The sequence below is a fragment of the Drosophila virilis genome, chromosome X (assembly GCF_030788295.1).
Source record: "Drosophila virilis strain 15010-1051.87 chromosome X, Dvir_AGI_RSII-ME, whole genome shotgun sequence".
NCBI lineage: Eukaryota > Metazoa > Arthropoda > Insecta > Diptera > Drosophilidae > Drosophila > Drosophila virilis.
The window spans coordinates 9,271,410-9,299,409 of record NC_091543.1 but is presented as its reverse complement, the minus strand read 5'-3'; the positions used below and the strand labels follow the sequence as shown (position 1 = coordinate 9,299,409).

Below are 28,000 nucleotides of genomic sequence, written 5' to 3'. Positions count from 1 at the left end.
GTAACTTAACGATAGTGCCATCGATTGCTTTGCTGCCCTAAATGCTGCAGCAAACTGTATTATTTTTTTTTTGTTATTTATTAAATGAAGCTGAATTAAGTTGATTGCATCGCAATGTCAAAGTTAATGTCCAACAAGAAGGCGTCCCAGCGGAATTGCGCATTGTGATAACGTGAACGTAACGTAAAACGCGAGCACTTTTGCTGCTCTTTGCGGGTGTGCGTGTCCGTGTGTGCTTCTGCCAAGTGTATGTGCTGTGATTCTGCGTATGTGTATGTGTGCGTGTGCGTATAATTTTGGTGTGCGGCTGCAGAAGGCAACGACACGGCGCGCCGCTGGCCAGCAGCAGCAGCACCAGAAGCAACAACAACAGCAAAATACAAATCAAAATCAATGCTGTCAACAGCCAAGGAAAGCAAAATGAGCCTTTTGCACAAGATGGGTAAGTTAGAAAATAAAACAATATTAAAAATAACTAAAAAAGTATGTGTTGAAAAACAAAAAAAAATGCGTAAATTGCCGCATTCGAGTTTTGTTGTTGCCTTGCCCAACACCTGCAGCAGCATCAGCTTAACTGTATATGTATACACACACACACACACACACACGCAGCAGCAACATAATATGTACATACATGCATATGTATATACATGTGTGTATGCTGCAGAGGCGCTGCTTAATCCTACCCAAAAATGATTCACAATAAGCGCGCACAACAACAGTTAGACAAAAGCCAAAATCCTGTTTCTTAATTGCTACTTGACTCTGCCCACCCACACACACGCACGCACGCACACATGCACACACACACACGTACACATTGATGTCTTCGTTGGCCCAAAATGTGCACTCGGTTTATGCCGTTGGTTTATCAACAAGTCTATTTTTAGTGTATGCGTCTCGGAAAGTGTTAAAAGTGAAGTAGCCCAACAAATGTTGTCTGTGTGCGTGAGTGCGTCCCTCTGTTTGTCTCTGTGTGTGTGTGTGTGTGTGTGTGCGTCCGTCCGTTCGTCTGTCTCTGTGTGTGTTTGTGTACACACTGTACACAAGCCAATCCGCAGAACAGCGCCCCGCTTGCCGCTAGTGTTGGCTTTTGCTGCCACCGCCGCCCATCTCTACCAACTCCTTGGGCTGCATTTTATTTTAAACATATCTACCCCTCTCTCTCTCTCTCTCTCTCCCTCTCGCTCTCTTATTCTAATCTATCTCTTGCTCTGTCTCGCATACGCTTGCTATGATCCGAGCTATTGAATTGGTTCAAAAAGGATATCAGAGAATTAATTCTAGGAATCGGCTGCATTTGCAAATGGATTGGAAAATAATGGATGTTAAATATCTTGTTATTCCCGGTAAAGGCTTGCGTATACACAAGCATATGTACACACATTGTATGTGTGTGTGTGTGTGTGTGTGTGTGTGTGTGTGTGTATGCATGTGCATGGATATATTACATGAACTGAAGCTTGCAGCTGCGATGAGCTTTTTTAAAATGGTTGCTGGGTTGGGCGGCTAAGCAGTCGTAACGGTAATTTGCTGCACAGCAAGTTTTGACCTGGGTCAATTGTGAGTAGCTTCAGTTGTTAATTCGCATTAGAGTTACGGACCGCCTATCGTTATTTGCCATCGTGACACGAAAAAAAAAAAACACACACACACACACATAAACTAAAAGCTCAATAGTCATGTTAAGCTTGATTTAATCACTAAACATTTCGTCTAAAATTGGGAACTGGGAACACACAATGTAGAAGAGTATATATGTATACATACATGTGTATGTGTGTAGGCTCCTATGTGTGTGTGTCTGGCGGAAAGGTCATGTCCGACACGTGCTCATCTCTAATGCAAAATATTCAATCAGCCGGCAACACTGGTCGGTGTGGGTGAAGGTCACGCTCGGCTGCCGTTGCCAACGTTGCCAGACTATTTTATCAAATGCGAGTCGCGCCTAAGCAAACAAATTTACATGCTCTAATGTCAAATTAATCGTACAACGAAATGCTTATCAGTTGAGAGATAAATGCGCGATACGGCCAACAGGCCGTGCAGCACAATGGGCCCAAATCCGTTCAAGGTCACAGGGGCTAATACCGTTATTGTGCTATTATGCTATTTGGTAGCAAGCACAGCTTTTGGGCCTGCCTTAGACATTCGTGCAATAGGTACAAATCGACACACATTTACCGTTAATCGGGTAACACACTTAACCGTTAATCGGTTAACAATGTTATCAATGGATGGGCAACATCACTAGCCACGCCCCAGCACCGCCTGCCCGTTTTTTTTTTTGTTTTGTTTTACCAACTTTCGCTGCAGTGCATGTTCCCTGGGTAAGTTAACTGTTAGTGGGAGCTTTTGTTATTATGGGCTTTGGGCTTTGGGCGAGCTTTTGGCTTAGAATGTTTTGCGCGCTTTTTCTTCTTTTTTTTTCTGTTATTTTTTTTTTGTTGCCTGTGCAAAGTCTGAGACGTCGGCAGCCGCCGCAGCGGCTTGCAAAAAGTAAGTAGTTTATTTTAGATTTGATAAGAAGCCAGCTTACTTCTTTGTGATAATGAGAAGACAAAAACAACAGCAACAACAACAACAAGTGTCAACGCTGCAGCCGACTGCGCAATACCCTCTAACAAGTGTGATACACAAAAATGTCTGAAAATTAACAAAAAAAAAAAAAAATAGAGAAAAATTAAAAAGTGTTTTTGCGTATTGCATGCAAAACTTCTTCCTCCTGGTGCATTTGGGGGGATTCTAGAACCTCGAACGTGGCCCATCGAATTTGTTTGGCTATGAAAAAACATTGAAATATGTATTCGTGTGTGTGTGTGTGTGTGTGTGTGTGTGTGTGTGTGTGTGTGTGCATATAAATATAGATATATATATAGTCGAAACACAATCTGAACAGTGAAAACTCTCTTGCGTGGACGCGGCAATGCCGCCTAAGAGGTAGCTCAAATATCAGAAAAGCCCAAAAAGCTGGCAAAAGAATTTAAAATTCATTTTATATAAAACTTGTTGCGTTAGCAAAAAAAATTTGGCTAAAGCTTGGCTTTAAAATTTGGTGAAAAGAAAGTGCGGAAATTGATTGAAACCAGGGAGAATAAAAAAAAAAAATAGCAAGGAGCATCTTTGAACCAGCTTTTGGTTCAAACCCTGTTTTGTTATGTATTCTCAAAACGTTGCCTGTTCTATTGAAAATATTGCAAGCCCTTAATATTTTCATATGGAAGTTGCGGGCTAAATTTAAACTCAACTCAAAATTGACAGCTGCACAGTATGACAAGAAAGGTCAAAGGTCAAATGGCATAACTAATCGAATACTTAACGCAATCAATATACCCTTTTATTCGTTTTGCGTATAGGGTGTAAAAGCAACAAACACAACGACAGCTACCGCAGCAGAGACAACAAAGCGTCGCATCAGTCACACACACACACACACACGCACGCCATAGGGCAATAGAGAGCAGTTCATTGAAAGTGCAAATGTTTTTGTTGCTGCTGCTCAGCGGGCCGTGGGGCCGCCCATTGGCCACGCCGCTCTGAGCCGCGCTGCGCCGCGCGATTAGATTGTAAAAAGCGACGGCGTCAAGCGTTCGCTCGCGCTGCGGCTCAGTTAGTGAACAGACAGACAGTCGGACAGTCAGTGCGTCAGTTCAGTTTGTCTTGCGCGAAATATTCACAATAACGCTCGCAAAAAAAAAAAAAACCAAAAAGAAAAAACCGTAGAAGGAAACTTAGTAGAATAATAATAGTAATAGTAAAAGTAAAAATATTAAAAAAAAAATAAATAAAGGGAGCGCGCGCGCGCGCGCGCTCGTTTAACCCCGCCCCGGGGTGATATCATCCAGCTGTACCCGACACAGCCAGCCAGTCAGGGGGCAGGGGCCGATTCTCAATGTCACATCAATTGTAATGTCAGCTAAATTGATGTAGTGTGATTTGCATTTTTTGTTCTCTCTCTCTCTCTCTCTCTCTCTCTCGCGCTCCCCATGTTTTTGTTGTTTTTGTTGTTGTTGCCGTTGCAAACGCAAAGTGAATATTGAATCTACATAAATCGATTGAAAATCGTTGATGCGTTCGCCCCAAATCGCGTGCATAGTGTTGCAAAGTGCGCCGAAAACAAAAGAGAGAGAATCAAAAAAAAAAATATATAAAAAACAAACCGAATTTTGGCGCAAGCGCGATGCGCGTTCTAAGCACAGAGCTGCGCTTGCGCTTTCAAAAGCGCAAGCCGCGTCCCTTCAATCGAGCGGCCAGCGCCGATGATGCCTCGACAGCGGCAGCGACAGCGGCAGAAGCAGCAGATGAGCGGCGAATTAACGGAACTGCTAGCATGCGTACGTATTAAGGAGTGTGTGTGTGTGTGTGTGTGCGTGTGGGTTGCTGCAATCGATAAGTTGTAATCGCTGTCAGCTGCCAGCGTCGACAGCGGCAGCGACAGCGGCAGAAGCAGCAGACGAGCGGCGAATTAACGGAACTGAAGTAGTCTAAATGTGCACATGTGTGAGTATGCGCATGTGTATGCGTGCATATGTGTGGGTGACTTCAATCGATAAGTTGTAATCGCTGTCAGCTGCCAGCGTCGACAGCGGCAGCGACAGCGGCAGAAGCAGCAGACGAGCGGCGAATTAACGGAACTGAAGTAGTCTAAATGTTCAATCGATAAGTTGTAATCGCTGTCAATGGAATGACGCTGACCTTGACGGCCGTAGATCGATAAGTATGTAATTTTTGCCTATTTCCGGACGCATGTGCTCTTAATTGTTTAATTATTAATTCAAAGCGTTACATTTATCTATGTACATGACTATCGAAGAGCGGGGGGCGGGCTGGGGGCGGTTTGGCGTACGCTCAATTGATCAATTTTCGTTTGCACTCACAGCTGAGTGAACAGCGCTCAATCGGCTGGAAGTGGCACCGGATGCTGTCTCAATAAAAAAAATATACACACACACATATACATATATACATATATGATTGTGCGGCTGTGTGTGTAACTAATGTCGGCATGAATGGCATTTGCTTATCGTTATCGATAATATGCTGCAAAGAAAGTTTAATCTGATCTAATCGATTCGTTTGATCAACATTTTTGGCATTTCACCGGCATTTTTCATGCAGTCATGAATATATTCATTCAATATTGGTTAAATTGTGAATGCATGAAAAGGGTTTTGTTTAATTGTTGCTGATTGAAACGTTTTTCTTTCACTGCTTTCACTGCACTTTCTAATGGAGGCTGTCAAGCGTAGGGCACAGACAGACACACAGAGGGACAGAGACAGAGAGAGAGAAAGGGAGAGTGTGAGAATAGGAAACCTTGTTGAAAAGAAAACCCATCAATATTTCGTATATAACTATTATTCTACGTGCTCGAACATTCACAACATTCCCAACATTCCCAAACATTCAGTTCATTTTGGCCAATATTGATGATGGCAAAGTGCAAAAGCTGTTGACAGTTTTACTTATATTTTTTGTTTATTTATTTTTTTTTTTTTTCTGTCGCCGCCAACAATGAGAAACCATTCAATGCAGCAACAATGACCGGTGACACGTGAAAAGGGTATATGTGGCCGCACACAATATTTTCAAAGGCCAAAGCCCATCAATACTGAGAGCGTGTTCCATTGACTGTCTGACCCATAACCGACTGCTCGTACAGTCAATTATGATAAAATAGAGTTAAACCGACAATCGTTTAACGCATCTTTGAAATATTGTTGAACCCATTGTGATATATACATATGTATATGTACATACATGTATTATGTGAAAACCGCAAATGCAGCGAATTGTTGCTTGATGGCAAAAGGCAGCCCTAAAGGGCATCTGCATGTTTCTGGTTATTAACTGATTTCCGGCGCTAACAAAAAGGTTTCCCGGTAATATATGTGAAATATGCTCTGTGCAAATGCCAGAAATACTTTGTGGCTTATGAACTTGTGTCGGTCGACATATTTCATTTACAAAGCACAGCAAGTGCTTAACATTTGTGTGGGCGTTTCCAGGAATTTTCCTTTTACCGTCAAAAGAAAAACCAATTTGTGTACTCAAATGAGTTTAATTGCACGCATTGACAGCTAATTTAACTTGTCAACAAGAGGCAAAGCGTTTGCAATATTGTTTTTGATTTGTTTTAAATCACGCTTGATGACATTTGCCCTTAGTCCTTTGTCCTTTGTCCTTTGCCCTTCAATATTGCTTGATTAATTCGCCTGAATGCGTGCATCTGTCATTTTTGTTGTAAATCAAATAAATTCTTTTTCGCTCTTAAATTTGTCGAGTTATCTCTTAAAGGTGCGGCGTTTCACCCGCATGTGTCGAAAAAAACTTGAAAAACATTTCATAGCTCCATAATTCGATCGATATTTATCGATAGCCTATGCATTTCTGTTATTCCCATTGAATTATTAAAATATGGCACATTATATTTATTATAACATTGCAATTATCTGTAATGAGGCGCAGTTGACAGGCGTTCTCGCTAGCGAGTTAACACTGTAACTCATTAACACGCTGCTCTGTCCAATTAGTGCTTGTTTCTGGCCTTTAAATCAGCTTAAATCATGTGCAGCAAAAAATACCTGGAATTTCAAGCTTTATGCTGTCTAATCTGTTGTTAATGCAACACAAGCCACAAGCCGCAAAAGCGCTCGCAAGGTCAACTGGAAAATAAGTAGTTCAGTTTCCCGAACATCATTAAACATTTAACTGGAAATGCAACTTAATACACTGTTCTATTCCTGAGCGATTGGTGTTTAAAATTTACTCGAGATGTTCATTAAGCATAATTTAATGTGTATTTTCCAATGAACTATAATAACATTTGGGGTATTACTGAACAAAGGCATAAATAACAAATAATAAACGTTTCTGATAATTCGCATCAATTAACAAAGTTTAACAAGCCATTGGCTTGTGAAGAAGGACTTGGATTAGTTTAGGTAATTTGTATTTGGATTAGGGGTAGTCCTGAATATCATGTTTGCAAGATAATCTGAACTCGATGAGAGTTCAATTGCCAAATTGAGCAAAAATATGTTTAAGCTTGTCGCGAACTCTTGAAAGTTCTACACTCATGGAATTCGGATTCGCATTCGTATTCGGGGTATTTCTCAAGCAGTTAATAAAACTTATCGATATGTCTTTGACCTTTGACTTATTGAAACTGAAAGAAAAGAAAATAAACCTTTGGCGTTTGGGAAAGGGTTTAGATTATTTCAGATAATTCGGGGTATTCGTGAAGTTCAAGAACTCTTGAAAGTTCTACATTTATGGAATTCGGATATACATTTGGGGTATTCCTCAAGCAGTTAATAAAACTTACCGATAAGCGTTTAACGTATGACTTCAAGCAACAGAAACTCGGATATTCTTGGTAAATGCTTTCTGATTATGGCATCGAGAACAGAGACTCAGTGAAATCTGAATACCTTTGCCCAATCGCAGCATTATGTACTATAACTGGGTGTTCGGGCGGCGGTCACGTATGGCACGGCGCTTTCCCTGCTTGTGTATATAAAGATATATATATATATCTGGCTAGATATTTACTTCTTTTGCTTTATGCATTTCACTCAGCACTTTTGCTTTCCGATGGATTTCATTTTCATGTCTAATCATTTTTAGCTCGAGCTCTAAACGACCCGCCCAACTATGTCATAATTGTTTCCCCCCGCCCCACCTCTCGTTTTGCCTGAGCGCTTTTCATATGCACACATACTTTAAACGTTTTTTTTTTTCTGTTTATAGACATGCATATGTACATATATTTGGCTTGTCCATTGTCCGGCTCTTGGCTTGGCTTTCTTCTGGCCCGTCGAGTTTAGTTTGTTTTTTATTTTTTGTTTGCTGCACAAAACGAAATTAAATACAACTTTCATTATTCTTCTGCGTTTTTCTCAAAATTGGCTGTGGGCTGAGCTGGCGCAAGTGAACCAGTTGGTTAACTAGTTCCGGCTGATTGGAATCGATAACTTTATTGCTGCTTGAGTTATCGATAAGTATTCGATAAATGTTAAACTAGGCTCGAAACACAGGCTATAAATATACAATATAGTTTGGTTTTATCTATTCCCAAAACCCAAATAAAACAATTTAATTTGATAGATATTTTCATATGGAACTTGTGGGCTAAATTCGGTTCAACTGTTGCGAACTAGTTCGATTTATGAACAGGCTTACGTTAACACAAAATATGACTTCTTTGCTCGACCAACTTGCCAAATGTGATTAAAAACCAACCAACTTTCCAACTAACTAACTATTTGAGCACATGCAAATAAGCTTCGGACCACGGTGCAGCACCTGATAAGATATAAAGCCGCGTCGCGGCTTGGGTGCGTGGGTGTTTTTGGTATTTGGTTTTAGTTTTGCTCGTCTGTTTAAATTGATGACGCTCGCAATCGTAATATACAACATAGCTCAAGCAACGACGTCACAGCTCTTGTCTTGTTTGTAGTTCCAGTTGTTGTTGTTGTTTTTGTTGTTGTGGGTGACGTGCAACCCGTCAAGAGATACACACGCACTTAAACTCGGCCAGTCATTCAATTCTCTGTAGGCCTCTCTTTATACCCTGCTGCCAATGAGCATGACTGGGCAGGAGCATATTGGCCTTGTGCCAGACAGTTGGAGACATTGACGATTTCGATATACCAATTCCTAGCTCAGATAAATATCGGTCCATTGATAACTCTCTCCGTTTAGTACTTATCGATATATCTTTATCGGCCCATTGATAAATGTCTCCGTTTAGCACTTATCGATATATCTATATCGGGCCATTAAAAACTCTGTCCGTTTAGCACTTATCGATATATCTATATCGGGCCATTGATAACTCGTATCACTTATCGATATATATATTGATTTTCACGAGCGGTTTCTTATGTCATGCTTAGATAAAATTTATTTACAGCTATCGATAACTTTGGCAGCAAAATCGCTGTAAATCGATAACCACGTCTAGTTCTTTCTTTTTCTTTAGCACATCTCTGAGATTTTGGAATCTAAAGATACTCAGTTAAAGATTGTAAATTCTTCACTTTTCTGCTATGCCAAATATTGAAAATCGATAAATTGTTAAAAGAAAAACAGTTTTTGTAGCACGAATGTGTGCTAGCTGTTTATAGGGCATCTGCAAGTCGATCAAGCAGGACTGGGCTTGTTACTAGCTTCGGTTTTTGTGTGTGTGTGTGTCTGTGTGTGTGTGTGTGTGTGTATTATATCTCCTATATAGCCTATAGCCTCTCTTGGCTAGGCTCTGAATGTCGTTTCGTTTCGTTTTCGTTTGCGTACCGAGTTCTTTTCTTCTGCTTCTTCCTGCTATTGTTGTTGTTGTTTTTTTTTTTTTGATTATTTCACTCGCATTTGTTGGTTTCGTGTTTGTTTTTGTTTCTGTTGTTCGCGCATTATTAATTATGAGGCGCTGTGCTCAAAAGTTATCTAACCGTTGCCCGGCAAACACAGCGTTACGATTGAAATAAGCTAAAAAAAAAAAAAGAAGAAAAAACCCAAAAAAAAAAAAAATCAAAAATTTCCCCAAATAAAAGCAAACGCAAAATGCAAGTGAAAACAAAAAGTCGTGTGTTTTTTTTTTACCGTTATCGTTGCGCAGTGAATGACAAGGCGTAGAAGAAGAAAACCCATAAGAATTGAAAACATTGTTGTTTTTTTTCCCACTTCTTCTTCTTCTTATTGTTGTTGCGAATTTGTGACGAATCGAACTAAAGTGCAAGAAGAAGCGCTGAAACACTCGTATTTGATGTATGAATAAGTATATTTGCTAAATTCACGAATAAACAAAAATTGGTTTGTTTAATGAATGCAATGTGCGCATTCCTATATAAATATACATATATGTGCATGCATGCATGCATGTATGTATGTATGTGCATGCATGCATGTATGTATGTCTGTGCATGCATGTAGTCAGTGTGTGGGTGTAGGTGAGGGGAGAGGGGGCAATTGATTGAATTGAATGCCTGCACGATGACCGCACCTGCGATGACGTCATGCCGAATGTATGCATGTGTGTGAGTGTGTGTGGGTCAAATTTAGCCCTAAACAGCATGCTAAGCCCATGTGTTTGTGCATATGTACATGCATGTGCGCGCGCGCATGTGTGCGTGTGTGTGTGTGTGTGTGTGCGGCATGAGAACGTGTCATGATCAATGAACTGTGTCGACCCAAGTCAAAAGTTGTTTCAGTTTTTCTTTTTGTGCTCTTCATTTTATTTTATTTCATTTTCTTTTTCTGCTTATGACAAATTTTTAACGTATTGTTTGCAGTTTTTTTTGAGTTTTTTTTTTGAGTTTTGTTGTTGTTTTTGGCGTTGGCTCGTCAACAGCAGAGATTATGTCATGTTTGTGATGTAGTTGGATGTCGTTACGTTTTATGCCACGTAATTCGCGTGCAACGGGCGTAAAAAAATCATGGAGATATGACGTTTCAAAGCGACATAACTTCGCCGTCGATCTTGGCGTATTCTAAGGACCTTCCCGACTAGCCCCTCCCTTTTTGGCCCCTATCGGGCTTTATTTGGCCGAGATATGACCATTTTAGTTTTGTTTTTGGCTGCGCTCGCCCTCTGTCGCGCTCTCCTCTCTTTTACTCTCTTCCCGATTGTTTTGTTTTCATTTGCTCTCTCTGTCTCTCTCTCTCTCTGTCGCTGCCAAGTCGATTGCTCATCGCAAACTGGTTGAAGCTTAACTGTTCGGTCAGTCGGTCGACTTGGTTGTTGTCCACTTCAGCTAGAGGCCATTTGCAAATATTGGTCAACTTGAAGCCTCTGAGATTTAGCATAGACAAACAGCAGCGGCAGCGGCAACGGCAACAGCTGCAACCAGATTGTTCAATGATGATCATCTCAGCTTCATGATGAGCGTCGGGTGTGCCCAATTGTGCCAAAACTAGAATCCGTAATCGCACCTGTTTAATGCCAATTCGACTGGTCGAACCCGTCGCCGTTTGTCGCTGATCCAATTTTCAAAGTCTCGAATTGATGCCAAACGTTTCTGGTTACCCCCACCCATCCCCCTCCACACATATGTATATGTATTATTTTAGATGAACGTTAGCTATAATCCGATTCTTGTTTGTTGTTGAAACAGTGTTGCGAAATGTTCAAAAGTTTTGTAAGAACTGACAACTTTCTGGGAATGCAATCTATTGCAAAGTCTTAACATACGAAATGCCAGATTTATATAGTTTTTCGCACATTTGACAGATGACCGATGATCTTGGGGTATTTCGATGGGGCGCCATTTTGAGGCATCTTGAGATAAACATGAGATTATTCTACTATATAATATATAATAATATTGTAAATGATATAGTGATACGATATTAGATATGCTTTCAGCGAAAAGCAATTTTAACATATTTACTTCTAAAGGTTCGCAGATGGATTATTATTATTATTACTATTTCAATATCAATGTCTATTTCGAAAATTCCCATGCAATTTCCATGGCGTATACATTTCTTATTATTATTTTGTCCTGTTCTCTTTCTTATATATGTAGATCTCTAGCGTATTTGTTCAGCTCTTGACCATTCCAAAATATTGAAGAAATTGCAATTGTTTTTTACTAATTAGATTGATTAGTTTACCCGACTTTGGGTTTCTTCAATTTGAGCAGAGATTTTTAGGGCGTATGCTTGTTAACTGTTTTTTCTTTTTCTTCTTTGTTTGTACTGTTTTTCTTCTTCGTTCATTTGGTCTATTGACTGGGCGCCTTCAACTTCAGCTTCCACAAACTCATTTCAAGGCAAGTCACGATCATCGCGCGCCACTTGAAAATTGCCGAAAAAAAAAATCCCCAGCATTGCCGGGCCTCAGGGCCAGAGAAAGAAAAAATAAAATAAAATGAAATACAATTTAAATAAAGTGTAAAAAGGCGCTTGTTGAGTGTGCACGACTAGCAAATACCCTGTATCTGGTGTATTATTTCAATCAGGGCTGCAAACACAAAAAGAAAAGTTAATGGTTCCGTTCACGGTTCGAACCAACGACTTGCCTTTAAGTTCGGTACGTTAAGTTCCTGAACCTACATTTTTGATTCAAATTTATGTTCTTATCAAATTGTTAATAAAACAATTATGTCTACGCTTCAAGCATATAGTATAAGCATTAAAAAGTTGCCATATTGAAATCAAATGAAAAACTTATGATAATACTTATTGTGCAAATTTATGATATAAGCCTAATTTAGTTGATTTTGTTGTTAATAGGGTATGTGAAGCAAGCATACCCAATATCTACAATAATGACTGCGATAAAGAAAGAGAGCGAGAGAGAGAGAGAGAGAGAGAGAGCTGAGACTCAAATGATAACAGAGAGCAAAATGGATGCGAGAGCCACAATGTTGTTTGTCTATCAGTGAATGTTGGGCGAGTGTGAATGTTGTTGTTGTTGTTGTGAATGTTGTTGTTGTTGTTGTTGTTGTTGTTGCATGAGCAAGTCTCAAGCCGAGTTGTTGGGAGCGAGTGCCATTTGATGCGCTGCTATATGCTGCTCTCTACGACGCGCTGTTATTGTTGCTGCTGTTGTTGTTGTTGTTGCTGCTGCTGCTGTTGTTGTTGTTGTTCTTCTTCTTGTTGTTGTTGTTGTTGTTGCTGCTTAATGGCTGGTTAGCGGACCTGGCGACTGGCTGCTGGCTGCTGGCGATTGCCGTTTTGCCGTTTGCCGTTTGCGGATTTTCATAGTTCAGTGCGCTTTCCAGACGACAACGCTGACGACAGCAGCTGGCGGCCGCGTCTTGTGTCTAAATATACATATAATATTAGTATATTTGTGATTTATTTTAATTGGCCAAACAACAAGCGGCGACAATTGCTATTGAAAACTGCCAAAAGGCAAACAACAATAAAAAATATAAATAAATAAATTGTAAAAGTTACTTTAGTCAAGTGCTGTGAATTGAATGCAAGACTAACATTAAATTTTCTATAAATATTGTTGTTGCTGCTGCTGCTGCTGCTGCTGTTGTTGTTGTAGTTGTTGTTGTTATGCAATCGCAAAATGCCGCAATTTGACGAGTCTTTTCTGAGCGACTGTGCGCTGGCCGAACGCTGGCGTTTCTATTCGTATACGGTGAAGCAGCCCGTGCAAGATGAGCCACAGCCACAGCAACAACAACAACAACAGCAGCGCGCACTGTGGTCCATGCGCGATAACAACAACAACAACAACAGCTGCAGCAGCAGCAGCAGCAGCAACAGCAACAAAGCCACGCTGCATGACATCAAATTCCACAGACGGCGCGAATATAAAAAATTGCCACGTTTGGCTTTATCAGCAGCAGCAACAACAACATCGTCTTTATGCACAACATTGACACCGCCAGCATCGTGTTTGCTGGTCAAGAATGTGTTGCTCTGTAAGTGAAAGCTACACTATACACACACACACACACACACACACACACAGACACACACACCCTCCATCAGCGTGTTTTGTGGCTTTTCTTTTTGTTGGTCTGGTATTGGGTGGGCGTCTATGGATCGTTTACCGTTCGGCATTTGCTCGTTTGCCGTGTGCTGCTTGCCCATCGTTCATCATGCAAATCAGCAAAAGAGCGGCGCACATGTGCCGTATGCCTTGCGAGATAGAGCATATTCGCTATCGATTGCATTAGGCATAACGATGTGCTGAGACAACGAACTGTGCTAAGTCACTTCACTCGTTAAGCTGTGTTATCGATAGGGTCTATCGATTTAGGAATCGATGAGAAGTCTTTCTATCGAAATGTTATTTGAAGCTAAGAAAATACGAATAAATGCTGACGAAACGAATTGTGCTGTCACTCCTTAGGCAGTGTTATCGATAGTCTTTATCGATTAGTGAATCAGTGACCATATTCGCTATCGATTGAAATACGCTCAGTTGCTGAAGCACCTGTTTATAAACGGATATCTGATAGAGTATATAGATTAATGAATCGATGATTATATTGGTTATCGATTGCTCATACAAAAACAAGCAAATGCTGGAGAAAACTATGTTAAGTCACTCTTTCAGAAATGTTATCGATATTATGTTTCGACTTGTTAATCGTTGAGGGTATTGAACGAGCTCAGCCTATGCCAGTCTATGATAACTGTTATCGATAATTTCTATCGATAGTTACCCACATTCAACTTCCTAACTGTTTAATAGAAACATCTTTAGCTCTTTAGTAGCTGAATATCCTTAGCCAAACAACTGTCCCTGTTGTTGGCTTTGGAATAATCGATTGTGTGGTTTATCGATAAAAGTATCGAATGATCCTTTGAATGTATTAAGCAACGTGAGGTTTATTTACTTGTAAATCGATTAAAATTCTATGTAGACAACCCAATGCCTATCGATATTTATCGATAACGCTTTAAATTATAACTGAAACTCCAAAAATTTGAATATATTTGAGCAGCCAAAAGCCTAACAGCAATTGTTATCGCTAGTAAAAAATGTGTACACATTTTCATAGGGTATCTCAAGTTTGGCCTTTAGGCAGCTAGTCGCAATTTTACTCTGTCTCTTTGCACATTTCTCATTTGATTTCTATCATTTTATTGGCGATTTAAAACAAGCATTGAATAAACAACACATCAAATGAGTGCGGATAAATGTGAACTTTTTGGTGAATATATTAAAAAGCGACACGTGAAGGTCTCCCAAATACACAAAATCCATGTCTATATATCCGAAATGTTTTCAAACACATGCTCATCTCTATATATATATATATATATGTATATATATATTGGCAAAAGTCAAAAAACAAAAGTAGACAAAAATTGGAATATTCATTCAGTAATAATGCTAAAAGTTCCTGCATGGGAAAACCTCAATCAACTATAGGAATATATATATGTATATATATATTTGTATATATATATATATATATATCGGGAAATCAAAAGTGAATGCTTGCGTTTTTTATAGAATCAGTTGAAACCGTTTTGTACTCGGAAATTGTGTAGTTATCGTTACTTAAACCCATGCTGAAATTATTGATTACAACATCATGTAGGCAAGCGAGTGCACGACTTTGAGATACTCTGTAAACAGATCTAATAATAGATCATATTTGTGTCTAACAATAAAGTCTTTTCTTTATGTGTCTGTGGAAGAGAAAGGGTATAAAACTAAAGTCAAACACATTCATATCGCCTATTTCACTTCCAATGCGCGAATACGGCGATAACACACAATTCTTCACATGATAAACCAATCGATTTTGCCCGGAAAATGCTTAACGATTGTGATTAATAGCCTGCTAATATTTGTAATATTGTTTATCGCTTTTGTAACTGCCAGGCGACACGCTTGACGCTTTGATATCTATAGAAGCGTTTGGCTATCTAACGTTACCTTTCTTTATCTGCCAGTTGAATCGCTCAGTTATCTGCCAAAAGTATATATATATATATTGTATATGTGAGCCAACTTTTCCAGGGTATACAAATGCAGAATGTATTTTTTACAGGGTATACAAATGCAGAACGTGTTTTGAACCGAAAAGCGGCTCATGAACCGTATTCCTATTATTCGATAAGTGCTTAATACGCAAGGCATAATCCGACTGAATCACGCTTAAGTTGTGATTCATGACAGCGCGCGCGTGTGTGTGTGTGTGTGTGTGTGTGTGTGTGTGTGTGTGTCGCCTATAGTTGAGCTGGAGCCCATGAAATGCATGTCCAGTCGAATAATCCCATAGAGCAAATACAGATCATTCGGTCTTGATTCGATTTAATTAAGATTATTGAACACCATGTTTTATCTTCAAATAGACGGCAGCATCAGTTCTCCATCCACGCCCAGCAACTGCTCGGCGGGCGGCGTCGGCGGCTGCGGCAGCAGCAGCAGCAGCAACAGCATCAACAGCAGCGGCGCCGCCGCCAATTACGCGGGCCACACATCCAGCACATCGTCAACGCCCCCGCCGCAGCATACGCAGTACCAGCAGCAGCATCAACAGCCGCAGCAGGCGCCGCCGCCGACGACCCCACAGCAGAGCGGGCGGACAGGTGGGGTGCCGCCAGCGCCGCCAAGCAGCAGTGCGTCGTCGTCGTCGGGCTCGTCGGGTCATAAGAACAGTCTGAAGGGCACGAAGTTGGCGCGACGTGCGCGCTCCTTTAAGGACGATCTGATTGAGAAGATCTCACTGATGCGCACCACAAACAATACGCTCGGCCGATCCCATTCGCCGCACAGTCCGCGCAGCAAGCACGGCTCTAAGCCGCCGCCCACCACCGAGGAGGTGCAGCGTTCCACGCAAACGCTGGAGACGCACGTCAAGGATATATCGAATGCGCTCAAACACTTTCGCGATGTCATACACAAAAAGAAGCTGGAGGTGCTGCCCGGCAATGGCACCGTCATACTGGAGACCATTGCCAGCATGTATTCCGGTAAATGATCCAATCGATTCATCCACAAATATGCTCTAACTCTAACCTCTTCTTCATCTACTTTTCTTTACAGTCATTCAGTCGTATACGCTGAACGAGAACAGTGCCATCATGAGCTCAGCCACACAGCAGGTCTACCAGTCGCTGGGCAAGCTCATCAAGCTCTGTGACGAGGTCATGTTGAGCGAGAAGAGCGGCGAGTGCGCCTCGCTCAGCAACGAGAATGTCCGTGAGGTAATCGATCTGCTTGAGGATGCAGTGCGCGTAAGTGTGAACCCAGTGTAGGCAGTAGACCGTTTTCTCAGTGTCTCTAAGCCTTGACCAACACTGTAGGCCAGTGTGTACAATGACTTAAATATGTTTATTGGCAACACTGTTAACGAAATCAATTTTCTTGTATGTTTCAATTTGAACTGAAATTGATAATATAATGCGCATATGCGGAACATTATGGAACCTAAATGTAATTGGGGTACCACATTATCCAGGCGATAAAACTTTAAGTCTAGAGACACTGAGAAACGGGCTTCGAGCTAACGGTATAGTCAAACACTAACAGCACATATTATTGCACTTGCAGAATCTGGTCACACTGGCGCAGGGCAAGCTTAAGGAGCAGGATCAGTGCACGTTTCGTTATAGCGGCGCCGGTTTGGGCGGTATTGGTGCCGCTGCCGACATAATGGGCGTGGTGACCGCCGCCAGCGCAGCGGGAAGCGTGACGGGGCTGCGCACACCTGCAGATGCGGCAGCGGCCGCGGTGGTACAGCGCACCTCGCTGCCCGATATTGCACTAACGCCCAAGGAGCGCGACATACTCGAGCAGAGCAATGTGAATCCCATGCGCGGCTCGCACAGCACGGAGAGCATACTGCGCGATACGAGCCCGCCGCCAAAGCCGCCGTTGCCCAACCGGGCGAGCAATCCGCCGCCGTTACCACCAAAGCGCCGCAGTCAGCCGCAGTCGCAGCTGGCGAATGCCAATGCATCCACCAATACCAATACGAACCCCACCACCACCAGCCACTCGTCGCAGGCGAATAGCCCGTTGCCCTATGCACAATCGCATAATATCAGTCTAAACTCTGATCTGGATTGCAGTTCGAATTTCTCGCTGCTTAACTATGGCGTAGATCGGTTAGTTACTCGCTGAACACGTTTACTCGCTCATTTGAATATTTATTTACTCGCCCATATTACTAACTCGCTTCATTTTTCATTATTTACACGTTTGACTAACTGAATCGTTTTTTGCCCATATAATTATATTTTTCAATTATTTACTCGCTTAGTATGTATTATTTTACTCTCTCGTCACTCTCTATTCGTTATTCTATTGCTCGTTTATTAGCTCGCTCATTTAATCATTTATTTACTCGCTTGATTCACGCTGCTAACGCTCGCTTACTTATTTACTTCTGTTTAACTCGCTCCATTTCTCTCTATTTTACTCGCCCAAAAATCATCTACTCGCTCATATAATCGCTGCAAGCACTGTCCAAATTGTTTACTTTCGCTTTACTCGCTCGAATTAATCATTCGTTCAATCACTCACTATTTTACTCGCTCCAATCGCATACTCGCTCACTTACTCGCAACTCGCCCATTTACATAAACATATACTCGTTGAAATCGCTCACTTTGCTAATTAAATCGCTCGATTTACATACTCGCTGATTAATTTCCTTATCGACTCGTTCGTTTGCAGCCTCTCGGTGCGTTCGCGCTCACCAGACGAGAACAGCCAATGCTCGTTCGACTCGGCGCTGAATCATTCACGCGAGGAGGAGGAACAGCTACAGAAGCCGCCATCTAGAACGCTACACCATCAGTTGGACGACGACGTGGACAAACTGATCAGCTACAGTGAGTGCCCGCAAGCAATAGCTCCTAACATCAGCTCCGTCTATAACTCAATCTCTCAAACTCGCCTGCGGCCAGCAGAGGCTCCGGCTGAGCCTGGCGCTGCACTGTCACAGGAGGCAGCTGCCGCGTCCAGCGCTCAGATGACGCCGCCTTTGCCGGGTGTCAGCTCTGCCTCTGCCTCTGGTCTTGGCTCCAGCTCTGGCTCTGGCTCCGGCTCCGGCTCCGGCTCTGGCGCAGCTGAGGCCAACACGGAGCTGCGCAAAGCAGCCGCAGCGCTAACCAGCAATCGTCATTCGAATGAATCGGGTATTCCAGGCAATTACTTATATATCTAATGCTTTAACTGTCTCCCACCTGTGTGCTTAGACTAGTTAACATTCTATGAACAGCAAAATGATGTGCCCAAAAGCTTCAATTTGCCTTTTTTTCTTTTGTTGTCATTTAAAAAAAAAAAAACAATTGTCCAAACATCTTAATGTCTGAGATTAGCAAAGATTTAATGAAAATCTCAATATTTTATGCCAGTTTTATGCTAAAGCTCGACATTTATTCTCACTTCAAATAGTAGATCATATTAAATAGAGAAATAGGATATAAATATTTTCTAAAAATGACTGAAGCTAGTATCTGTGTGCCCATAAAGTATACGCACCTTATCCTGATCAGGATGACAAGCCAAATCGATCCATGTCCGTCTATGCAGCTGTCTGTCTGTGTGAAAGTACAAAAGTTAGAGACTTAAAATTTTAAAATATATATTAACGTGTATACATACACATACAAGGAAGTAAATCATTTAATCTAACATTTCCATTGTATCGATAATTATCGATTTTGATAAAAAACCTAGTGTATGGTCTATTGAGATATAGAATATTTCACATTGGAAAACGCAACCTCCTCTAATATATAACACATTCTTATAGAGTCGTGCATTTTGTAGGGTATCTGCTAGTCGGCTGCTGCCGGCTAGAGCACTGTTATTTGCCTTGTTTTTGTGTTTGAATTCGCTTTGATCTTTAAATTGTTTTGCATACATTCTCATACTCATTGCTGTTGTATTACACGATTTGTATAATATATAAAATGTGTGTTTTGTTGTTGTTGTTGTTGTTGTGTTCCCATTATTTGGCAATTGATTAACTTAGTTGTTGTTATTTTTAACCGCAGGCTTTGTGTCGATGATGTCATTTCGTACCTCCACGCAGAGCGTCTCGAAACGCTCCTCGGAGCACAGTGTGCAATCCTCGACAAAGTCATCGAGCAGCAATTCGGAGATCGCCTTCGGCATGAACGAGTTGACCTGCGCCACCACGACAAGCAACAGCGGCAGCAACAACGATTATCAGCAGCTAAGCCAAACGCAGTCAATGCAACGTCACATCACCAGCAACAGCAGCAACATCAGCAACATTAGCAACATCAGCAGCAGCAACGGCAACATTAGCACCACCAGCGGCAGCAATACAACGGCAATGGCAACAACAATTGCCAGTGAACAGTTGCTGACGCTGGGCAGCAATTGCCCGTCGCCGGAGCTGGCGCCGGCGTTGCCACCCAAGACGCAGCAGCGTACAACATTGTCACTCTTTGATGCGGCCATGGATATGCTGGACGATTACATTTTGTACGTATATATATACATATATTGTGTGGCAACGCCAGCCGAGCAAAGTGGGAACAGTTTGCCAGTTTGTGTGGCGTTGCCAGCACGATTGCGTTGAGAACAATAAGAGCACTTTGCAATTGAATATTTTAGTTTCTATTGTATTTGAATTCTTTTCTATTTTACTTCTTTTTGCTTGCATTACAGCGAAATGCCAGAGATGCGTCAATTGTCGCCACATCATCAGCATCATTCGTCGTCCACGCAGCTGCATCAGTGGCATTCCAAGCATCACAGTCTCATTGAGCCGCCGCGGAGCGCCCATTTGCCCAGCAGCTGCAGCAGCGCCTTTGACAGGCATTTGGAGAAGCCGCCGCCGCTGCCGAGAAAGCACAGTAAGCACAGATTGCCAAATGCGCACATATATATATATATATATATATATATTTACATTTGGTTACTATTATTATTATTTTATTTGTATTTATTTATTTTTTTTTTTTTTTGTATTTTCTCTCTATTTTTTGTGATATATATATATATTTTTTTTTTTGGTAAACTGCATCGGTGTATACATGTATGTGCGTGTGTATGTGGGTGTGTAACAATTTGCATGTATTTCATTTGTTTGCCAAACTTGAACGCTAGGTGTCGCCACAGGCAATGCCAAGCGGTGAGTTTTTAAGTGTTTTTTTTAAGGTTAGCTTTACTTGTGGGTGAATGTGCGTGTGTGTGTGCGTGTGTGTGTGTGCCAACTGTGATATGCTTAAATGCCTAACGCACACACACGCACACACACACACACACACACACCTGTGTAAACACAATTTCTTCAATCATATATCATGACTTTCTGTTGCACTTCTTTTTTGCGTTTTGCGTTTTGCGTTTTGCGTTTTGTTTTGCTTTGTTGTTTCGCATCCATTCACAACAAGGACACGCTACACACACAAAACAAACAACAAACAAAAAAAAGAAAACAAAAAACTAAAAAAAAAACGTATAGTAAAGAGAAGAGAGGCAAAGATGCAGCCCACCTGCCACCTGCGCAGACGAACGACGGCAACAACAACCGGCAACAGGCAGCATTACAACAACAATCAGCCAACTACAACAACAATCAGTCAATCAATCAATCAGTCAATCAATCAGCAACAAATCCATCTATATATACATTATATATATATATATATATTTGATATATATATTTGTATATTTGTTTTTGTAGTTAGGCAGTTTAAGAATTTGTAGCAAAACTTTTATTTATAGCACTCGTAATATTGCCAGTGTTGGGCAATACGAAAAAAAACCTTGCCAAATTGTTGTACGAAAAACTCTAACCCAACTAAATTATCGTTCCAATCAACATCTAGATTTTCAAAGTGTCGCATTCTCGGGTAAGTCTAGCTGCTCTGGAGCTGTTCGCCTTCTTTTTCGTTTGTTTTTTCCTTCTACTTCTCCTTCTTCTTCTATATACATATATGTTTCTGTTCAACATGTTTGTTTGCCTTTGTTACGCTTCGAATCGAATTGCATATCCTTTCCAATTAACAAAAAAAAAAAAAAAAAAACATATTTGGTTTGGTTAGAAATTGGGTTCCAGAGAAACGCGTGGAATTGACTTAAGATCTTAAAGATTTTTCAGTTATTAGGCTTAGTTCCCGAGTGTTTTTCACTTACTATTTCGTTTATTTCCAAATGTTCCACCACACACATAAATGTATTGTTGTTTGAGCTAGGTTTTTAAAAACTGGAAAGGGTATACAGTATTCGTTACGCATTGCCAGCCCTGCTAGCTGTTACGCTGTTGCTGTTGTGTTGCGCCTTCGACGTGGAACTAGTTCCTCTTTGGTTCCCGTCTGCCCTGGCTATAATTTTTTTTATTTTTTATTGTTTATATACGCGCTTACCTGTTGCATATTCTCAGTTGGCGCTTTGGATTCGACACCGGGCAGCGCACAGAGATGGGCGCAAATCGGAACAATTTAAGCGAGCGTCAAGTTAGAACTCTGAAAAGAGTTGTAGACGGTTCGATTCGTGAACTCCCTACCATCCTATGATATTTAAATATTGTTATTGAACGAAATGTTGTATTTTTCTTGGTATTTGTTTCTTTGTAAATTAACAAGCATGTTTTTTTTTTTTTATTATTTTAGTTTTAAATTTTTAGATTAAAGTTCACTTCGCGTAACCTAATTTTGTATGTGTAAAGTAAGACTTGGATTCGAACCTTGAATAGGAATCGGAGTCAATATATAACGCATTGCGCCCATCTCTAGCCCCGTTTCAATATGGCACATGGTGCCAAATGGAGCGCAGATCCCCTCCAGTCACTGATTGGAACTGTTGTCAGCTGGCGCGTTGCGCTTGTTTTTGTTTGGCTTGTTGTGACAGGTGCATTAAAATTGTTTTTTTTTTTGTTTTTTTTTTCTTCTTCTTCTTAATTCTCTCTCGCCCCGCCCGTTGTGCGCAAACAACCAACAGTACTGGCGTACATGGAGGTCTGCTCGGCGAATTCGCACTCTGTGGAGCAGCATCGGCATACAATGCACGCGTACAACATCAGCCGCAATATGTCGCATAGTCAGACCATGAAGTGAGTGCTCGAGATTGTAGTTGCAGTAACAGAACTAAATGTTTATGTTCATTATCATGTTTGCCAGCAGCATAATGTCCGTTAGCAAGGATCTGTCGCCGGAGCAGGAGATGCCGCCAGCGTTGCCGCCCAAGAAATACAAGCAGCGCAAACCGTCAACTACCATGACGTCGGGATCGGCAGCGACAGCAATGCCAGCAGCGATTATTACAACCCCACCGGCTAGTCCGAAGCCAATGCTCAGCGATGCTACTCTAAGGGGCTGCCGCATGACGACCGTCTGTGAGGAGCTCAACGATCCGTCAACACACTCGGATGAGGCAAACGCAGCAGCTGCGTCTGCCGCCGCGTTGGATAGCAATGAAAACGTGAACGATGCCAGCGGCCACACCTACTATTGTCACTCACATCAGCTGCCCAGCGAGTCGGCAAAAGCTGGGCCTGGCGAGCAGCAGCTGGCCACGCCCATAAGCACACCCAAAATGCTGGAGAGTAGCGATGTGGAGCAAGGTGGGGCCGAAGAGCAGGCGCTGCAGCCAGGCGAGCTAGAGCTTGCTGAAGATGAGGAGCAGGACATCGACGGGGAGGAGGATGAGGAGGAGGACGACGAGGGTGAGGTCGATAATCAATTGCCAAACATGCTGGAAGAGATCGACATAACGCCATACCTAATACTCAAAAAGAAGGAAGAGGATGGCCCAGAAGTTAAGGGCGGCTACATCGATGCGCTGATCGTGCACGCGAGTCGCGTCCAAAAGGTCGCTGATAATGGTAGGCATCATCATCATCATCATAATCATCAGCATCATCGTCGCAATCGCAATCGCAATAAAACTTCTAGCAGCGTTCTTAGTAACCGTAAACGTCATTTAAACCAAAATCCATTTGTTGTTCATTTCGCCCATGCAGCATTCAGCGAGGCGTTCATTACAACCTTCCGCACCTTCATTCAGCCGATCGATGTGATCGAGAAGCTGACCCATCGTTACACATACTTCTTCTGTCAGGTGCACGATCAGAAGCAGAAGGCCGCCAAGGAGACCTTCTCGCTGCTGGTGCGGGTCGTCAATGATCTGACGTAAGTGTTTTTATATAATAGCTATATAATAAGCCCAAAAGAATTGCATTTCAATTCACGGACAACTAAATTCGATTTGACAAACAGCTCAACGGATCTGACAAGCCAGCTGCTTAGTTTGCTGGTTGAGTTTGTTTATCAGCTGGTCTGCTCCGGCCAGCTGTATTTGGCCAAGCTGCTGCGCAACAAGTTTGTGGAGAAGGTAACGCTATACAAGGATCAAAGGAGCTATGCCTATGTGCCCGATCAATTGGGCAGCGGCAGCAATACAAATCAGCCCAGTCTGCTCGACTTGAAGTCATTGGAAATAGCCGAGCAGATGACATTGCTGGATGCGGAGCTTTTTCAGAAAATCGAGATACCCGAAGTATTATTATTTGCCAAAGATCAGTGCGAGGAGAAATCACCCAATCTCAATAAATTCACCGAGCACTTTAATAAAATGTCCTATTGGGCGCGCTCCAAAATCTTGCGTCTACAGGACGCCAAAGAGCGTGAAAAGCATGTGAATAAATTTATTAAAATCATGAAGCATTTACGCAAAATGAACAATTACAATTCATATCTGGCGCTGCTCTCAGCGCTCGATTCGGGCCCCATACGCAGGTAATTACACAATTACGCCAATTTAACAAGATTGCAATTATTAACAGGCCTTTACCAATTGCAGACTGGAATGGCAGAAGGGCATTGCGGAGGAGGTGCGCTTGTTTTGTGCGCTCATCGATTCGAGTTCCAGTTTTCGGGCCTATCGTCAGGCGCTTGCCGAAACCAATCCACCCTGCATTCCCTACATGTAAGCCATCGAATGATGCCATTCTCTATATATACAATGTATATATATCAATTGATATTGCATCTATTTTGTCTACCCTGCAGCGGTCTGGTACTACAGGATCTGACCTTTGTGCATGTGGGCAATCAGGACTATGTGTCCAAGGGTGTTATTAACTTTTCGAAACGCTGGCAGCAATACAACATCATTGTCAATATGAAGCGTTTCAAGAAATGGTGAATTTCACGCACAATTTTATTTATAGATATATATGTATGTCATGTATATAATATGCGCCCATTTGTATTCTAGCGCCTATCCATTTCGACGCAATGAGCGCATCATTGGCTTCTTTGATAACTTTAAGGATTTCATGGGCGAGGAGGAGATGTGGCAGATATCGGAACGCATTAAGCCACGCGGTCGACGTCCCGTCAACTATTAGTCTTTATGCAGCAACAACAGCAACTACATTTTAAAGTGCAATGTTTACATACACACACACACACACACACACTCGCACACATACACACCTTCTGCATGTGTGTGTGTGGGTGTGGGTGTGGGTGCGCGCGCCGTGGATGTGCATAGCTCCCTTAGACATAACACACGCCGTCGTCAACTTATCTAACTGGGTCTGAGTACAATCGATCATTCACACTACTCTATACTAAATACGTATATAAGCTATATGTATATATATATATATATATACACGACTTTTATGTATATATATATATATATATATGTATATATAGCAATAGATGCAGCTGCATATGTGCATGCACATAAAATGTACCTAAAACAAAAAAAAAAAAACGGAAAAAATACAATATATATTACTAAAAAAAAAAAAAAGGAAAAAAAAGAGTTAAATACGATACTTGTAGTTCGAAAAATATGTAAAAGCAAATATTAAGCATGCGTGGATATTGTAAGAATTATATATATATATATATATATACATCTATATATATATATATATATATATGTGCTTGTGTATTGGTAACCGATCTAACGGCTAACATAGTTACCGTCACGATATCTGGCAGCACACATAAAATTCCTAATTACCTATGTTAATTTCTTCAAATATTCTAACTGTGTATTAACAACGAATTTTCGAAACGTGCTCGTTTTGTTGTTGTATTTTTTTTTTTTTTTTTTTTTTTTTTTTAAGAAACCATGTTAACAATATTTACGTGTATGTAGAGCAAAAAAAAAAAAAAAAAATCTAAAAAAACGGAAAAAAAATTGAATACAAATTACGAGTTTTATGTGTTTTTAATAAGCGCAAAATCGTCGAACCCGAACGTATACAATCACCTAGAGACACCAAATCGAAAGAAAGAGTATAGAAAAACGCGAACAAACAAATTGTTGAACTCATAAAATCTATAAGTAATTATATTGTGCATACGGCTGGCCAATTGGCTAACAAATAGTTTAACTAACTATTTATAATCACGAATTGTATAAACCACTAAGAACTCCCTACAGAAACCGCTAATTTACCTCCACCTGTGCACGTGTTTAAACGACTCGCGTTTATGTGTCCTGAATTAAAACCAATTGCAGCCTCAGCTGTATGCACAGCTGGCTAAAAGATAAACTGTAAACAATACGAAATTTTAAATTCATTCGGCATTTACCCACACACACACACACACACACTCAATTGGAAATCGAAACAACTTGAAAAGTTACAAGAAAATCGAAAAAAAAAAAATTAATTAATTGAAATTGCTTTTATTGCGCATAGCCAACTAAATATTTATATACACAGCGATTAAATTCCGTTAAAATGGTTAACTTGTCAAAAAGCGTATATATATAAAAAAAAAAAAAGAATTGCAAACTATTTAACTCTATACAAAGTGTACATTAGTTAAGCTAAGCGATTATATATATATATATATATGATATGCATGCATATATACACTTACACACACAAACACATAAACTGCATTTCAAACACACACACACACACACACGCTTTCTCGTTCAAGTCTCATGCACACAGTAGTAAGTGTTACCAGCTGCCGCTTCAAGAAAGTAGCCAAAAACAATGTTCAAAATAGCTGATAGAAGTGCGTTTAATTGGCAACACTGATCATATACAAGAACAAGAATACAACTGCACACTATTTTTACCTATACATATATATGTGTATGTGTATATGTTACAAGCTGTAATATATAATAATATATATACATATATGTATACCTACAACTTGCAAGTATACAAATTTTGGATTCTTTTATGTATATTTAATCTGTGTATGTGCTATATACAGCGCTTTATGTGTACCATATACAGAGCGTTACACACACACAGAGACACACTAACTTACTGACTCACTCACACACACACACACACGCACATAGAAACAAGACTGTCTTTAGTATATATGTAGTAATATTTCATGTATCTTTACTAAAGCTACATATACGTGTATTTGTATGTACTGCTTATAGAAATTGTTATAAACGAAACTTTAGCCAAGTTGCACAACACACACACACACACACACACACACACGCGCATAAAACCGATCCACCATATTCTACTATATACTACAGCTATGTACACGAAGAAAACAAGAAAAAAATAACACAAAAACAAAATTGAATCAAAATTAAAAGCTACCAAACTAACTACCTAACTATGTGCATACATACATACATATATATACATATATATATATATATGTGTGTGTGTGCATGTATGTATGTATGTGTACCGATATCTGCTATATAAATGCGTACATATGTGTATGCCCAGCATTATATACACATACATATATATGCATATATATATATATATCTCTCTGATTTAGTCATTGCTTTATATGTGCCTATTATATAACGATTTTTGATGTATATTTCATAACATCAGTTACCAGTTTTTAATAATTCACATTTTTATTATGTATGTATTGTAAATGTAATTGTAATCTATTGTAAACCCAACTAAATGAGAAACTAAACCAACTTTAAAAGATATTAAAACGAAATTAAACAAAAAAAAACACTATAAAAAATGTCAAAAAAAAAAAGAAATGCATAAAACTTGATTTAAGTAAGCTAAACTTAACTTAATACACATATTTTTTTTTTGTTTTTGTTTATTTTTTTTTTCAATTGTCTATATTTACATTTATTGTATGTTTAACTTAACTGATTAGTTCATATATATATATATATATATATATATATATATATATATATATTGTCATGTATGTGTATCTTCGTTTCCCCCCAAGTAGAGCAATTTTTAATTGTAAATGTATTTGTAACTAAATGTTATACATTTATTTATAAGAAAAACAAAAAATATATAGCTACAAAATAAATGTATTTTTCCTTTAAAAAGAAATTTCTTTAAAATAATAATAATATGGTTTATTGAAGCATCCCAAATAGTTTGTCTATGGGAAATTTGATTTTATTTTCATATTTGGATATTTTTAAAGTACTCTCGTTTTTTAGCTTAAGGTAATCTCATTTTCAAAATTCCCCTTAAAAAAATCCTGATTTAAGATAAAATTATTTAAATTAAAGACTTTCGAGAAGAGTTTTAAATACCTTATTTTTGGCCGATTGTGTCTATCTGGATAATGCGATCCGATGCTACTCAAAAATATTTTTAAAAACAAAACAGAATCAATCGGTCCTACG

The 28,000-nt window shown here is 40.3% G+C and overlaps 1 protein-coding gene across 14 annotated transcripts; it reads left to right on the top strand.

Moving 5' to 3' along the window:
• Positions 1 to 10: 10 nt before the first annotated feature.
• On the top strand, positions 11 to 26,476 carry C3G (C3G guanyl-nucleotide exchange factor). Of its 14 annotated transcripts, none has more exons than XM_032440663.2 (16): positions 13,008 to 13,382; positions 15,778 to 16,398; positions 16,472 to 16,662; positions 16,979 to 17,535; positions 18,107 to 18,264; positions 18,343 to 18,579; positions 19,435 to 19,891; positions 20,078 to 20,265; positions 21,244 to 21,267; positions 22,355 to 22,466; positions 22,534 to 23,237; positions 23,376 to 23,544; positions 23,632 to 24,150; positions 24,215 to 24,340; positions 24,424 to 24,555; positions 24,632 to 26,476. In XM_032440663.2, the coding sequence occupies exons 1-16, from the start codon at positions 13,025 to 13,027 to the stop codon at positions 24,762 to 24,764; spliced, it is 4,686 nt and encodes a 1,561-aa protein (XP_032296554.1). In that variant the 5' UTR covers positions 13,008 to 13,024; the 3' UTR covers positions 24,765 to 26,476. The 14 variants fall into 14 exon arrangements, with proteins under 14 accessions (XP_032296556.1, XP_032296555.1, XP_015025479.1 ...); XM_032440662.2 differs by having other exon boundaries at positions 18,340 to 18,579; XM_032440665.2 differs by lacking the exon at positions 13,008 to 13,382 and adding an exon at positions 11 to 442 and having other exon boundaries at positions 18,107 to 18,579.
• Positions 26,477 to 28,000: the final 1,524 nt, after the last annotated feature.